This window comes from Kogia breviceps, chromosome 10 (assembly GCF_026419965.1).
Source record: "Kogia breviceps isolate mKogBre1 chromosome 10, mKogBre1 haplotype 1, whole genome shotgun sequence".
Classification (NCBI taxonomy): Eukaryota; Metazoa; Chordata; class Mammalia; order Artiodactyla; family Physeteridae; genus Kogia; species Kogia breviceps.
Window position 1 is genome coordinate 512681 of NC_081319.1, and position 16227 is coordinate 528907.

Sequence of the window (16227 nt, forward strand, 5' to 3'; positions counted from 1 at the left end):
TTCAGTCTTCTTAAATTTGCTAAGACTTGTTTTGTGACCTAACCCGTGATCTGTCCTTGAGCAGAATTGGTGCCGTGCTGCTGGGTGGAATATTCTGTGTATGTGTGTTAGGTCCGTTTCATCCACAGACTGGTTTAAGTCCCCTGTTTGCCTATTGATCTTCTGCTTGTTTATTCTATGCATTATTGAAAGTGAGGTATTGAAATATCATGGATTTTTTGTGATGCTATTTCTCCCTTCGATTATCTTCATATTTGTTTTGTACATTTAGGTGGCCTGATGTTGGGTGCGCATATGCTTATAATTGTTATATCTTCTTGGTAAATTGACCCTTTAACCATTGTACAGTGTCCTTTTTTTCTTGACAGTTTTTGATTTAAAATCTATCTTGTCTAATAAGAGTATGGCTACCCCAGCTCTCTTTTGATTATTATTTGCATGGAATACCTTTACTGTCCTTTTACTTTCAGCCTTTTTGCATATTTTCATCTAAAGTGAATCTCTTGTGGTAATATAGATGGATGCTGTTTTTATCCAGTCTTATAACGTATGTTTTTAATAGGAGAGTTCAGTCCATTTCCATTTAACCAGGTTACTGATAAAGGATTTACTTCTGCTGTCTGTCTGTTTTCTCTATGTCTTTTATGCTTTTTGTTCCTCAGTTTCTCTATCACTGCCTTTTTCTGGTACTATACCACTTTGATTCCCTTTTTTTTTAAGCTATTTCTTAATTACCTTGGAGATTACAGTTAACATCTTTAACTTATAACAATGTAGTTTGAATAATACCAACTTAATTTCAATAAAATATAAACACTTGTATCCTATATATAGTCACTCCAACCCTTTATATTGTTATTATCCTAGATTACATCTTTATACATTGAATACCTATTAATATAGGTGTTAAATTTTTGTTTTATGTATTTGCCTATTATGTAATACAGTAAAAGGGGAGAAGTTGCGAACCATACCAAAAGTACAATAATACTGGCTTTCCTTTTTTTTTTTTTGCCGTACACGGGCCTCTCACTGCCGTGGCCTTTCCCGTTGTGGAGCACAGGCTCCGGACGCGCAGGCTCGGCGGCCACGGCTCACGGGCCCAGCCACCCTGCGGCACGTGGGATCTTCCCGGACCGGGGCACGAACCCGTGTCCCCCGCATCGGCAGGCGGGCTCTCAGCCACTGCGCCACCAGGGAAGCCCCTGGCTTTCCTATTTACCTACGTGGTTACCTTCGCTAGTGCTCTTTACTTTTCCTTATGGCTTTGAGTTACTGTTTAATGTCCTTTCATTTCAGCCTGAAAGACTCCCTTTAGGGCAAGTTTACTAGCAATGAACTCCCTCAGCTTTTGTTTATCTGGAAATGTCTTAATTTCTCCTTCATTCTCGAAAGATAGTTTTGACACATATGGAATTCTTGGTTGACACTTTTTTTTCTTTCAGGGCTTTAAATATGCCATCCCACTGCCTTCTGGCTTCCATGGGTTTTGGGGGGGGTGGGATCAGGTTTTAATCTTATTGAGGATCCTCTGTGTGTGATTAGCTTCTCTCTCGCTGCTTTTTCCAAATCCCGTCCTTGTCTTTGGGTCTCAGCAGGTTGACGGTCAGGTGTCCCGGTGTGATTCTCTTTGCGTTTCTCCCTCTTGGAGTTCACTGAGCTTCTTGAATGTGTATATTCATGTGTCTCCTCGGATTTGGGAACTTTGGGGGCATCATTTCTTCAAATGTTTTTCCTGTCCCGTTCTCTCTCTTCTCTGGACCTGGTATGATGAGTAGGATCTGAGGATGATGGTCCACTGGTCCCTGAGGCTCATTTTCATTTTCACTCTTATTCATTCTTTTTTCTTTCTACTCCTCATACTGGATAATTTCAGGTTCACGCTCTTTTCTTCCGCTCGTTCGGACGTGCTCTGCAAGACTCTAGTGAGTGTTTCATTTCAGTTATTGTATCTGTCACCTTGAGAATTCGTTGGGTTTATTATTGTAATTTCTGTATCATTCTGGATATTCTCATTTTTTTCACAATCACTTTCCTAGTTTCCTTTAAGTCATTGAACACATTTAAGATGGTTGATTTAAGTGTCTTTGATAATAATCCCTAGGGATGGTTTCTTCCAAATTCTTTTCTCCTGTAAATGGGCCTGTTTCTTTGTATGTTTTGCAATGTCTCACTCAAACTGGACATTTTGAGTGTAATGCTGTGTCCGCTCTGAGAATCTGATTCTCTCACTCCGGGGAGGTTGTTAGATCTTGCTTGTTGAGGGTTGGAGCCATCCATTTGTGACTTTTGCAAACTTTTCTTGGCATGGTGTGTATTCCTTGCTGTGTGTAACCATTGAAGTTTCTCTTCTGTTATCCCTGTGGTCATACACACTATGCAGAGCATGTATGGGATTGGCCAGCCCCTCAGCGATCAAAAGCAGCCTCAGCACTTGGACCCCATGACCCAGATGTGTGGAGGAAGAGGTCCTCCTTGCCCCCCAACCCCCGCCTCCAGGAGGCCACGGCAGGAGTGACCTGCCGCCACTGCCGCCTCTTGCCCTGGGGATGGAAAGGCTGGAAGTTACTGCCACACCCCGGCTCTTCACCACGTTGTCCCCTGGAAGCTGCAAGTGTCGACGAGACTCGAGAAATCCAAAGCATTTGATTCAGACAGTTCCTGCCCGTTCAATAGCTGTTTAGGTGGAGGGACGGAGTTTGGGAGCTTCTTGCTCTGCCGTCTTGTGGCTATAAATGGGCTTTTATTTCTCTTGGGTAAATACCTAAAAGTGTTGGGAAGTAGATGTTTAATTTTTAGGGAGCTGCCAAAGTGCTTTGCAAAGTGGCTTCCAGAGCGCCGTTTTACAATCCCAGCAGCCGGGTACGAGGGCTCAGGTGCTCTGCACCCTCACCAGTGGCTGGTACGGTCAGGCTTTGAAGTTTAGATATGCTGGGAAGTACGGAGTCGAATCTCGTTGTGGTTGGTTTGCATTTCCTATTGACGAGTGACGTGGAACATCTTTTCATGTGCTTATTTGCCATCCATATTTCTTCCTTGGTGAAGCATCTGGTCAATCTTTTGCCTATTTTCACGTGGATTTTTTTTTCTTAGAATTGACTTTAACAATTATTTACGTATTCTGAAGCCGAGTCTTTTATCAGGTATGTGATTTGGAAATATGTTCTCCCAACCTGTGGCTTGTCTTTTCATTCTTTTCACACTTTCAATGATTATTATTAATCTTCAGTTAATTATGACCACGTGGATTGTCTCATTTACTCATCAGGAAATAGTAGAGGAGCCATGATTGGTCCAATTTTACAGGCAAAGAAACTAGGCTCAGAGCAATCGGTCACTTGCCCAAGGTCACAAATTCATAAGTGGTGGGGCCAGAACTTGAAACCAGAGCCTCTGAATCCCCAGACTGGGCTTTTAACCCTAACTCTAGACTGACACCCATGTCTCGGGGGCCGAGATGAGCCACCACCTCTGCCGCTAGAACCAGGCAGGCCTGCCAGGCCTCCTCCAGGCCCTCGCTTTTCCATCTTCCCTCCAGACTGGTTGAGGAAGTGAAGGAGCTGTGTGACGGCCTGGAGTTAGAAAATGAAGACATCTACATGGCAACCACCTTCGGGGACTTCCTCCAGCTGTTAGTGAGAAAGATGCGAGGGGACAACAAGGAGAGCAAGTGCGTCATTGACCACGTGAGTCCCGGGCCCCCCACGCGGGCCCGGCCTGCACACCCCCCAGGCACCCATACCTGTGGATCCACGGTGACACTTGGGGGGAGCCTGGATGTCCAGAAGCTTTAGCGACCCAGGCTTCCCTTGGTAATTGCAAATCGCCTAAAGATGCCAGGCGGTAGGACAAACTCAACGGAGGAAACTGTTGTCCAAGACTCAGTATAGGGGACGAGTTCGGTCCCAAGACAGGAGACAGGGTATCGAGGGACTTTTACAGTGTGCTTCTCTCTCCCCGCCCTTTCTCCTGTGGCGGGTTTTCTGGCGTGGCTTCCAGCCCTGCCAACTCATCCTGTACCCCCGGGTGACCCTCGCCCCTAGTCCTGGCTCCACCACCTCCCAGCAACGGCAGCGGCTTCCTGCTGGTGTCAGCCTCTGGCTTGACTCGCGGCTTCTCAGCTCTTTCTTCCATCACCTGTGCAAACAGTCACCTGCGTGGAATTCCGTTGGCTGAAACAAAAAAGAGAGAGAGAGAGTGGGAGGAAGGGATTGGGAATGTTCTCCCGATAAGGAAAACAAATGATCCTCTACGTTCAACTTGTATATATGAAGTATGAGGAAGTAACTAACTGCAAATGTATTTTTTAAAGAAACTGTGGAAAAACCATCCCTGGGGTATCTCGGTAGACTACCAACTCCTGTGGGAATTAGCTTTATGATAGCTTGTCTGGCTGGCGCTTTGGAACAAGGGCCGATGAAGAAAGTATGGGTGACCAGGGTGGACGCCAGGCTGGCCTTAGGGATGTGGACAGATGACTGCGGAAGGAGGGGGGGGCATCCCAGAGGCTCCGCGTTCAGCGTGGGACTGCAGGCCCGAGGGGCAGTGAGTCGGGGCCGCATCACGTCTGGGGGCTGCAAGTGCTGTCGGCCCACCGGCGCTTCCTGCATGCGGAGGCCACGCAACCAGCCCAAGGTCAGCGGCAGAGCCGGGGCTCCAGCCGGGCAGTCTAGCTGCGGAGTCTGGCCCTCCATCTCTTCTTATCACTCAGCTGCCACCTCTGCCCACACGACAGCTCCCTGGGCAGCAGGGCTGGATCCGAAGAGGAGACCGAGTAGCCCGGGCCCTTGCTTGAGTATCTGTGGGGGGTGTGCAGGGCGAGCGGTCCCTGTGTCTCTGGTGGGGTCGTGCGCATCAAGGATGCCCGTTCGCAAAGAATCCACACTGCAGCTCCGGCCTGTGGCCCTTCGTCCCCAGGTGGAAAAGACCGTGAACAAGCTGACCCTCCGAATGCCCCACCAGCTCTTCATAGGAGGCGCGTTTGTGGACGCCGAGGGCGGCAAGACCTATGAGACCATCAACCCAACAGACGGAAGTGTGAGTGCGGGCCCAGCACCCCCTTGCCCCACACAGGCCCCCGATGCCCCCTCTCCCATCTACTCCCCCTCCCCGGTCTGGGGGCCTCTGGGTCCCGGCTGGGGGCCTCTGCTGGGGCGAGAAAACGCTGCACGCGCCACGGAAGACAGGGCCTCGGAACGGTCCTCTGAGGGGAGTTTAAGAAAGTGATGGGCGGGGTGTGTGGGCCCAGACAGGTGCCCTCAGGCAGGAAAGTCAGGCGCTGCCGCCACAACCTCGGGGCCAGTTTTGGGAAGCCCGGGCAGGAGGCTGTGTGGATGCCTGGTGCCGGGGCCGTGGGCAGGGAGGGCACAGCCTACCTGTGGTGAGCAGCAAGGAGGCGCTGGCCTCCGCCCTCCCACCCCGTCCAGGTGGCGGGAGGTATGGGGGCCTGTGCTGCCGGGAGGTGGGCACCCTCGGGACGTGGGATGCCGGGGTGTTGGGCTAGCTTATGTCACTTCAGGAGCGAACCTCCCGCCTGCGCCTCACTAAACTGATGGGTCTCTGCTCTCGGTTTGCAAACGCTGAGCTGACCCTCGGCCTTACGGCTGCAGCCTGAGTCCGTCGCCCTGTTTGGGGTCAGCGGGAGAGTAGAGGGAAGGCCCTCGGGACGTAGGAGCACGGCCCTTTCTGCAGGCCGCCTCTCCCCTCGTCGTGCAGACCCTGCCCGTGCCCTCCTGTCCGCCGACCTTCGCCTCTGCGGCCGCCCAGGTGGCCAGGCAGGGCTTGAGGGCTCCGCTCCACCGCAGGTCATCTGCCAGGTGTCCCTGGCCCAGGTCAGCGACGTGGACAAGGCCGTGGCTGCTGCGAAGGACGCCTTTGAGCACGGGCTGTGGGGAAAGATCAGCGCGCGGGACCGGGGCCGCCTCCTGTACAGGTGGGACCTCGCCCGCACCCACCTGCCTGTCCCGGGCCTTCCTCTCGGAGGACGCGGTCTCAGAAGGACAGTGTGACCACGGCCTGAGGCCCAGGGGAAGTAGCTTGAGAGGCAGGAGCCCCAGATGGCACCGCTTGCTTGCCGGGCGGCCGGGGCCAGCGTGGGGCTCCCAGGAGCCGGTGGGCGGGGCGGGGCGGGGCGGGCCGTCCTGGTCCCGCGCGTCCTGGCCCAGCCTGGCTCTGGCCGCCAGGGTCTCCTGTCTCACGTTCCCCTTCTGTTAAGCCCTCGGCCCGGTCGGAAGTCCAGGGAAGGGTCGGGGACGCTCCGGCTCATGACCCGGGTGGGGGTGAGGCACGGAGGAGAGGTGCTGCCCGCCCTCCTTGAGCCAGGCGGTCCCACTGGGGAGGAGCAGGTGCCCCAGGAGGCGGGCTGGTGTTTCCAGAAGAGGGCTGCTGGCGGGTGAACCGAGCAGAAAGGTCCGGGGGAGAGTCAGAGAAAGTCACCAGACACCCCCAGGAGGCGGGGAAGCCGTGTACCCAGCTGCCGGAATGGACCCTGGAGAGCGGGCGGGCGTCCTTGGAAAGCTGCCGCCCTGTGCTCCCACACTTCCTTGGGTCCCCGGCCCAGAGTCTGGTGGTGGCCCAGGCCGCCGTGGTCAGGGGCCGGGGAAGGGGGTGCGAGCCGCCCGGCACCTCGGCGTCTGCCCCTCCTGGTGTCTATCCCGCAGACCTTCAGGAGGCCAGCGCTGCCTGCCCGTTCTTCCCTGACCTGGTGCTGTGCGGGGACCAGGCTCTGGCAGGCAGAAGGCACCCTCACCCACGCTGCCCCCCAGCAACTCAGGTGACAATTACTTAGGGACTCGTGACACGGCCACATCACGCGCACGTGGCATTTTGCACAGGTGTGGCGGATGGAGGGATCGCGGGCTGACCAAGGACGAAGACGTGGCCACGAGAGCCAGCAACACACCGCAGGCTTCATCGGGCGGCACCCCGGCAGCGGGAGGCCCCCCCGAGGCTGTAGTGGCGGAACAGGGGCGCTCCCGGCGGGGGAGGGACCTGAGAGGGGCTCCCGTGTCCAGGCAGAGTCACCCAGCAGCACGCACGCCAGGGTCTCTGCGTCAGAGGACTGGGAAGGCCCATGGTTGTAACTGCACAGCCTGTCTCACCAGTGGTAACAGCTGTCGGGTGAGGTTCCTGGGGGACGCATCCACTCATCGGTGGCTAAAAATGTGCACGTTTGGGCTATTTTTAAAGTAACTGGATGCGTAAAAGTTGGCGCTGGCAGGCTTTTGAGCCAAGGTATCTCAGGCTGCAAGCACCTTAAAAGACAGGAGACATGACACCCTAGGGGCCGACACACACAGGCCACCTCATGCTGACTTTCATATTGGTTTATGTCTTTGGCCTTCTGTCCTCGTAGCTGATGGAACCCTTGTCCTTGTAACGCCAACAACACGGTATCTCCACTGTTTGGTCTACAGTTTTTCTCAAAAAGTGACTTAGCTTCGCTCTCGTACCCGGAGAGTGACGTGGCACGTCCCTGTCTCTGCGGTGACGGTGGGCCCTTCCGCTCAGTCCCCAGTCCCGCTCGCCAGCGCCACGCTGCGTGCGGGCCGTGCACCCGGCAGGAGCGGGAGGTCGGGGCGGGCAGGAGGCCAGAGCTGTCTCCGTGCTCGCGGGAGAGGCAGGCAGTCTGGAACACCTGTCCCGGCGCCTGTCTGGGCCGCCGGAGAGTTTGAAGGGCGGCGGCCGCGGGAGGGCGCCGGCAGGACGCTGCGGGGTGCGATTGGTGGGCGGGAGCCACAGTCGCTTCCCCGGCCTGAAAGAGGCGCCGCGGTCGGTCGGGGCGGAAGCAGGCGGGGGCGTGGGGAGAGCCGTCCAGGCCCACGGCACGCACGCACGCACGCACGCACGCACGAGGCTCCCGAGGGCCGGGCGGGGCTGACTTACCCGAGCGCCTGGACGAAGCTGACATGGAGGGGGAAGAAAGCTGTGGCACCGTGGTCCCGGGAGGACACGGTCAGGGCCTCGGGGCCGGTGGGCCAGGCAGGGGTTGAGGCCGCATCCTCAGTGCGGTGGGCAGCTTCGGGGTCCTGGGGTATTGGGGCCGTGCCGGCGGCTGTCCCAGTGGCAAGGTGCAGAACGGGCAGGTCGGCCGGCTTTGATCCCACAGCGGAACTCCTCACGTGCAAGACCGAGGGCCGCTCTGGCTTGGTGGTCGCCACCAGCCCCTGATGCGTGAGACCCTCACACACCGGGGGCGGGCGTCCCAACTCCCAGGCGCCCACAGCAGACGCCCACAGGGACCGCTGAGGGCGGCTGGACGTGGGCTCAGCCTGGAGGAGGCTGTGCAGATGCGCCGCCCCTCACCCCCGCTACAGCCGCGTGGGGTGGTTGGCGCTCGACACCGGCATGCTGTCCCCGGACAAGGACTCTTGTCGCAGAGGCAGGAGGTGTAATTAGGAAGGAGGGGATCCGTCGATATACCAGGAAGGAAGAGAGAGAGGAGAGGAGGGGGACAGGGCACCACGCTCACGGCCCTGCAGCCAAGGAGCCGCCGCCGTCCCATCTCACAGATGAGGACGCTGAGGCCAGCACCTGAGCGCGGCGGTGCTGGCAGGGCCCCCGGCTCCCAAGGAAGGGCCCCGAAAGGGCAGGCGAGGCCGTGCCAGGCCTGAGCCCAGCCCCCTCCCCGCGCCCCTCAGGCTGGCCGACCTCATGGAGGAGCACCAGGCAGAGCTGGCCACCATCGAGGCCCTGGACGCAGGGGCCGTCTACACGCTGGCCCTGAGGACCCACGTGGGCATGTCCATCCAGACCTTCCGCTACTTTGCTGGCTGGTGCGACAAGATCCAGGTGGGGCTCCCGCGGGCGTCCGGGCCGGCAGGGACCGCGAGGGCGGCACGGCACTCTGGAGGCCGCGCCACAAACCACCACAACTTTGTGGCCTTGAGGAAATGCCGGTTATTCGCTCCCGGGTCTGCGGGTGGGAAGCGCGTCGGGCTGGGCTGGGTTCTGTGCCAGGGTCTCAGGGGTCGGTGTCGGGGTGTCACCGGGCCGGGCCTTGCTGGCAGCTCCGGGGAGGACCAGGCGTTAGCAGCGCCCAGGGGGCAGGGCTGCGGCCGGGGCTCCTGCAGTCCTCTCTCTGGTCCTCGCCCAGCCCTCCACACCCCACCCCTGTGACCCTCTGCTGCCACTGACTAGAGGCCTAGAGGAGAGCCACCGGCTCTCCCCGAGGTTCCTGTGGTTGTGCTAGGCCCACCTGCACCTTCTCCCCATCCTAAGGCCACCCTGTCATACTGTGTCGTCGTACGGGCAGCTCACCGGGTCCCGGGGGCCAGGGCCTCGCTTGGGGGCCGTTGCTGGAGGTATTCCTGCCGCAGGCAGTGGTGGGTGAGCCCTTCCAGGGAGGCCCACGGCTACGGGGTTCTCGGTGTCTCTGCCGGGTCTGGGCTCTCACCCACTCCGAGTGCAGGCGTGAGTTCGAGGGAGGGGGTCTGCCCGGTGCCCGCTCCCCGTTAGCCTCTGCATCGCAGGCCTCCTGGGCCAGCACAGCCCCCGGAGGCACCTGGCCCCCACCCTGGCCCTCCTCTGCCCCAGAGGCCGTCCCCGTGCAGGACCTGCTTCCGGCCTGAGGACTCAGCCAGGCTCAGCACTTCACCCCCTGTGGCTGCCCGCTCCACCCGGCTCTGGACCCCTCAGCTGTCCTGTCCTGCGCACGCGGGCGCGTCGGGACTCAGCCCCTGTCCCTCCCTGGGTCCCAGGCGCAGGCTGGCTGCCTGCAGGGGGAGGGGGGTGCGGGGCCAGAGCCCCTCCCGGCGATGCTGCTGCTTCTTCCAGGGTGCCACCATCCCCGTCAACCAGGCCAGACCCAACCGGAACCTGACCTTGACCCGGAGGGAGCCCATCGGGTGAGTCACACGCCGGGCACGTTTGAGGACTGCGCGGGGGGCTCAGACGTCCCCTCTCTGCGTGTTTATCAGACGGCTGTTTATTTGCCAGCCACTGCCTCCCAGACATGGCGAGGGCCGGAGATGCAGCAAAGAGAAAAACCAGTGAAAATTCCTGTCCTCAGGGTGAAAACAGCTTTCACCTCCACAGCCCCTGTTCCCTGCCAGGCACTGCTGAACCACTTTGAGGCTATAATTGTATTTAATCCCTCCAGTAACCCTCCGTCAGTCAGGGTCACGGGTGGAAGAGAGGGCACGCCCCCAAATTGTATCTGACGAGCGTAATGACCAGTGGGTATACTTAAGGACAAGGAATTCCTACACAGCAGCGGGGACAGGAACCCTCGGCGAGACCAGCCCGCGGCACAAGGAGGAGGACAGACCTCCAGTCAACGTGGAAAGACTAGGTTTGGGAGGGATTTTAAACCCGCAGCGAGGGGCCCCATCATACCATCCGATGTCCACTGCCTCGGCCGAGGCCACCCGGCAATGACCGCTGAGACCTGGCGTCTCGCCCGCGAGGCTCAGCGCGGGACTCGCTAACGCAGGACGGGACGGGCACCCGAGGAGACGGCATGTGGCAGAGCTGAGGGCTCAGCACGTGGATGCAGACGCCGCCGGGAGGGGCTCAGTGCCGGGGGAGAGCATGGGGTCAGGACACAGGGGCTGCAGGAACCCCCCCCCCGAGCAAAGAGCTACCCAGCCAAGGTGTCAGGAGTGTGGAGCCAGGACCCTGCTCGGAGCCCCCCTCGGGTGCGGGTGCCGGTCACGCGAGTCTGCGAGGTCCCCGAGCCTCAGCCCCTGCACAGGGTGCCCAGCCCGTCAGACCGAGTCGGACGCCGACCCTGCCCGGGTGCCTGGCTGCCGGGCGAGTCGGTGGGGAGGCCTTCCCCGTACCGGCGGGTGGGGGGCTTTGTCGGGGCTTCGTAACCAAGCAGCACAGCCTGCGAGACTCGCGCCGCGGACTTGGTCGTCTCGCGGTCTGGGGGCGGGGGGTCCCAGGCTACGTGTCGGTAGAGGTGGCTCCCTCTGAGACTGCCCCACTGGCTTCGGTGATGGCGGCCACCTTGGTGCCCCTGGGCTCTGCCCTGGCGCCCACACGGCCCTCTCTCTCCACAGGTCTGTCTCCACAGGGCTCTCGGTGCATAAGGATGGCGGTCACGCGGGGTTAGGCGCCCACACTAATCCAGCCAGACGCCATCTTAACTAATTACACCTGGGGTGACCCTGTTTCCAGATCGGGTCACGCCTGGGGCACTGGATGTGAGGGCATGGTTCAGCCTCGAGGGCAGGATGTCTCTGCTGCGCTTTCTTCTTCGGAGCCTCAGCCTCCTCCTCCTCGGTGACCTCTCCCACTTCCCTGGGGGCTGCCTTGTCCCTCTGGGTGTGCTGGGTGTATGTGGGGTGAGGACCAGCTTTCTAACCCCTCAGCACACCCCACCACTCCCAGGACGGTGTGGGGGGCCCCGTGCCGGCCCCAGGCCCCACTGCACTCCCGCTCTCCTGGCCCATGAGCCCTGTGGCCGCTCAGCGACCCGCCATGCCCTTGGCCTCTGCGCGTGCTCTTCCCACTTCCGGGTCAGCTGAGCCACCGTCGTTTAGGGAAACGTTCCCTGATGATGATGGAGGTGCTGACGATGAAGAGGATGGTGGTAATGACGGTGAGGATGATGACAATGAAGAAGACGGTGATGAATATGACGACGGTTAAGATGTTGACACTGAAGATGGTGGTGATGATGGTGAAGAAGATGATGGTGAAGATGGTGGAGGTGATGAAGATGATGGTGATGGAGACGATGGTGAAGATGATGGAGGTGATGAAGATGATGGTGAAGATGACGGAGGTGATGAAGATGATGGTGATGAAGACGATGGTGAAGATGATGGTGATGAAGATGGTGGTGATGAAGATGATGGTGATGAAGATGATGGTGATGGAGACGATGGTGAAGATGATGGTGAAGACGGCAGTGACGATGATGAAACAGCAGTCACTTGGTCTGCACGGGGCTCCATGTGGACAAGCTCATGTAACTGTCTGATTCACAGGGAGGGGCTGCCATCACCGAGTTCTACGGGGTCAGGAGGAGGCAGGGCCACATGCCTCTTGGGAGCACAGGTGTCATCAGTAGGTCTCCTAGGACGTGGGGGCTCCCCCCATGGAGACACCGCCCAGCCAGAGGCTTCTCTGGGACAAAGGGGAAGCACTGACGCTGGACACCAGCTCTCAGTGCATAGCAGGCGGGCTTCGTCAGGTCCCCAGGCTGACTGCATCCTTCTTGTCTCCTTGGCCCTGACCCTGGCCTAATGCCCAGGAGGATCCTCATCCACAACCACCTGTGAGACCCTTGACCCTCCCTCGAATCCTCCTGGTCCACACACACGACCCCTGATTCTCTCCCGCCTCCCCCCGGCCACCCCTGTGACCCCTGACTGTCTGCCAGCCCCTGCCTGCTGTCACCTCCCCAGCTCCTGGTGCTGCCCGTACCTAACTGTGTCCCTAGACCGTGTCCCATCAGAAGCTGTGCGGTGTCCCCTGCCATCACACCCTGCGGGGAAGAGGGGCCACTGCCAGCCTGGACATGCTGCCCCATCAGGGCCTGGGAGGGCAGGTGTCAGCGGCCCCTCTGCGGGGCCGTTGGTGCCGCACCAGGAGCCTGGCCCCGGAGTGGAGAGGCGGCGGTGGCAGGTCCACGCGGGACCCAGGCCGAGCGGAGAGGTGAAGGCCCGCTTCCCTCGTCCGACAGGGTCTGTGGCATTGTCATCCCCTGGAACTACCCCTTGATGATGCTGTCCTGGAAGACGGCCGCCTGCCTGGCTGCGGGGAACACGGTGGTCATCAAGCCTGCCCAGGTGGGTGCGGGCACGTCCTGGCGGGGCGTGAGGGCTTGGAGGGCGGGGGCACCTGCGAGGGCTGATGGGCAAGGGGGAGGGCTCTGCGGGTGGGGGCGGCCTTCGTGGGCCGGCGCACGGCGGGCAGAGGCGGCCTTGGGCGGATCTGGTGGTGTGTGGGCCACGGGGCCGAGTCAGGCTAGCCGGGCTGTGCGTGCAGCTGCTTGGTGAGTGGTCGGCGGTCTTTCACAGACGCCAGCTCAGCCCCCTTGTGCGGCCCCGGGAACCGGGATCCGGGCTCCAAGCCCTGGGTGTCTGCTGTTAAAGCTGGTGCTTCAGGGCCCAGACATCCTGGGGGAGCTTCTGTGTGTCCGCCACCCAGGCCCCTCTCAGAGAAGCCATGTGACGGGGTCCCTCATGCAGGCTGAGTCGCCTGAGCAGGGTGCCCTGCGGTGAGGCCACCCCATGAGCCTCGAACCCTCATCTGTACTTCGGAGGGTTTAGTTAGGAGCTGGAGCTCAGATGCTGGGGTGGTGGGCCCAGGGCGTCTCACTCAGCTCCGCTGGGGTGATTTGGCCTCCAGGATAGTAACATAGTAAAAAACCAGCAAAACGATACTGGTTTATAGTATCTACCCTGAGTTAGGCACTCCTCAGGCATATTAACATGCATAACAAATTTCCCAGTAACTTGCATACATCTGCTCACTAACCCCCGAGGTGACCCTTAACTTTCCTCTTTAGCGTGGGGGATGCTGAGAGGTCAAAGCAATTGTCCCTGGAAGGCCCCACTCACCCAGCCCCCACAAAGTCTGGGCACCCACAGATGCACCTCTCAGCCTGAGGCCCAGCAGTGCGGGGGCGTGGACCACCGAACCAGGCGAGGAAAGTTACCCCTTTTCCTCCAGAAGAGGAGCGGCTGCTGGCTTGTGGGGTGTCGAGGGCAGGGGACGGCCACCAGCAGGGGATGGAGGAGCCCACTTCCCTCCTGTCCTGCCTCCTCAGGTGACCCCACTCACAGCCTTGAAGTTTGCAGAGCTGACCTTGAAGGCTGGCTTTCCCAAGGGCGTGATCAACATCCTGCCAGGACCTGGTAAGGGCCGTGGTCGGGGGCATGAGGTGCATTTGGTCAAAACAGGGCCTTCTACGTGGTGCGGCCTGGTGGGCGGGGCAGCGGTGGGGAGGCCTGCCTGGAGGCGGAGGACGCTGCCCTGCGGTGGGGGAGAGCTGCACCTGGAAGGGTTTAGCGTTCAGATGCCTCCCCAGATGTTTTCCATTTTCTGTACCTGTGTGTGTGCCCTGGAAGAAACTACACAACTTGGGAATTATCAGTTAAGAAAGGAAAGGAAATACGCATTTACCCTGTCTTTTATAATTATATAATCACCTTTACTGGTGTCCTTTGTTTTTTTTCTGTGGATGTGAATTACCATGTAGGTCACTGGTTTTCCTTAAGTATTTTTCATAGGTGGGTCTACTAGCAACACATTTTGTAAGTTTTTGTTTATCCAGAAATGTTTTCTTTTGCCTTCAGTTTTTTTTTTTTTTTTTTTTTTTTTTTTTGCGCGGTATGCGGGCCTCTCACTGCTGTGGCCTCTCCCGTTGCGGAGCACAGGCTCCGGACGCGCAGGCCTAGCGGCCATGGCTCACGGGCTTAGTTGCTCCGCGGCATGTGGGATCTTCCCGGACCAGGGCACGAACCCGTGTCTCCTGCATCGGCAGGCGGATTCTCAACCACTGCGCCACCAGGGAAGCCCTGCCTTCAGTTTTTGAAAGGTAGTTTTGCTGAATGTAAGATTCTTGGTGACAGTTCTGTTCTCTCAGCACTCTGATTGTATCATCCCACTACCCTCTGGCCTCTGCTGTTTCTGAGGAGTCAGCTATTGATCTTATAGTTCTTAGAGTTCTCTTATTTACAAGTCAGTTTTCTCTTGCTGCTTTCAGAGTTTTCTCTGTCCTCGTTTTCCAGCATTTTTACTATGATACATCTGGGTAGGGTTCTCTTTGTGGTTATTTGATGTGGAATTCATTCCGCTTCATGGATTCATAGAGTAATGTCTTTCATAAAATTTGGGAAGTTTCTAGCCATTATTCATTCTAATATTTTTTTCTGTGGTTTTCTCTTTCTGCAGGCCTTCTGGCACTTTCATTATGAGTATATTGATGGTCTTACTGCTGCACCACTTTTCTATGAGGAACTCTTCTTCATTCTTTTTCTCGCTATTCTTTTTTTAAAAATAAATTTATTTATTTATATATTTTTGACTGCATTGGGTCTTTGTTGCTGCCCACGGGCTTTCTCTAGTTGCCGCGAGCGGGGGCTACTCTTCGTTGCGGTGCGTGGGCTTCTCATTGCGGTGGCTTCTCTTGTTGCAGAGCACGGGCTCTAGGCACACAGTCTTCAGTAGTTGTGGCTCCGCTGGTTCTAGAACGCAGGCCCAGTAGTTGTGGTGCACAGGCTTAGTTGCTCCGCGGCATGTGGGTTCTTCCTGGACCGGGGCTCGAACCCGTGTCCCCTGCATTGGCAGGCGGATCCTTAATCACAGTGCCGCCAGGGAAGTCCCTTCTCGCTAGTCTTTAGATTGCATTATCTCCATTAGTCTTCAAGTTTACTGACTCTTTCTCCTGCCAGTTCAAAGCTACTGTTGAGCTCCTTTACTGAGTTTTCATTTCAGTTGTACTTTTTAGCTCCTCGCTGTTTTTTTATTTGTTCTTTCTTGATATTCTCTGTTTGATGAGACATCATATCACAGCTGCCTTTAGATGTGGTTTTGTTCAGTTCTTTGAACGTCTTTATAACTGCTGCCCTGAAGTCTTTATTAAGTGTGACGTCTGGGTCCTCTCCATGTCAGTTTATATTGCCTGCTCTTGTTTTCCTGTGATGCGTCACATTCTGCGGTTTCTTTGCATGCCTCATAAGTTTTTTGTTAAAAAGTAGATATTTTAGGTTAACAGATCATACCAACTCTGGGTACTTGTCCCCCGTGCCCTCTCCAGAGCTTGCGTTCACCATTTTCTTGTTTATTTGTTCAGTGACCTGCTGGACGGTTTCAGAGACGTCTCCTTCCCCTGCAGGGTGCGGCCAGTGAGGTCGCCCCCCAGAGAGCGCCGCGGTGGGCTGTGCAGTCGCGCAGCGGCGGCCGGTGTACAGGGGCCTCTTCCTCTCCGGGTCGGCTCATGTGTCCGCCTCTGTCGGCATCACACCAGCTGCTCAGCTCCTCTCGCTGCAGGCTGGCTGCCCTAGTGTCTTCTACAGTACCCTGGGGCAGAAACTGCTCCCCAGCCTGACCTGATTAAATTCCTGTCTCTTCGCTCAGCCTTTGAGGTTTGTTCTTGCTCGGAAGGGCTCTTCCCGGCTTCTCTCTGGGAAACTAGATGACCTGTGGTTTATCTTATTGCTGCCATAGAGCTACCCGCCTCCTCTTAATCGTTTACCTCCAAAATCTCCAGTGTTTTTGAGCATGTCCTTAGGATTGAACTTCCTCATACAGTTTCAAATAAAGTCACTT

At 57.4% G+C, this 16227-nt stretch overlaps 1 protein-coding gene across 4 annotated transcripts in view; it reads left to right on the plus strand.

The window, feature by feature from the left end:
* ALDH1L1 (aldehyde dehydrogenase 1 family member L1) overlaps positions 1-16227 on the plus strand; it is a 97769-nt gene that overhangs the window by 69461 nt on the left and 12081 nt on the right. For all 4 annotated transcript variants that reach the window (XR_010842404.1, XR_010842405.1, XM_067043239.1 and 1 more), the window contains exons 10-16: positions 3539-3686; positions 4918-5037; positions 5805-5932; positions 8640-8790; positions 9775-9845; positions 12635-12740; positions 13724-13811. Coding sequence is in view for 2 of the 4 variants with exons in the window: in XM_067043239.1 (XP_066899340.1) it covers positions 3539-3686; positions 4918-5037; positions 5805-5932; positions 8640-8790; positions 9775-9845; positions 12635-12740; positions 13724-13811 (812 nt within the window). In the remaining 2 variants the exon portion in view is untranslated. The remainder of the gene's footprint in view (positions 1-3538; positions 3687-4917; positions 5038-5804; positions 5933-8639; positions 8791-9774; positions 9846-12634; positions 12741-13723; positions 13812-16227) is intronic.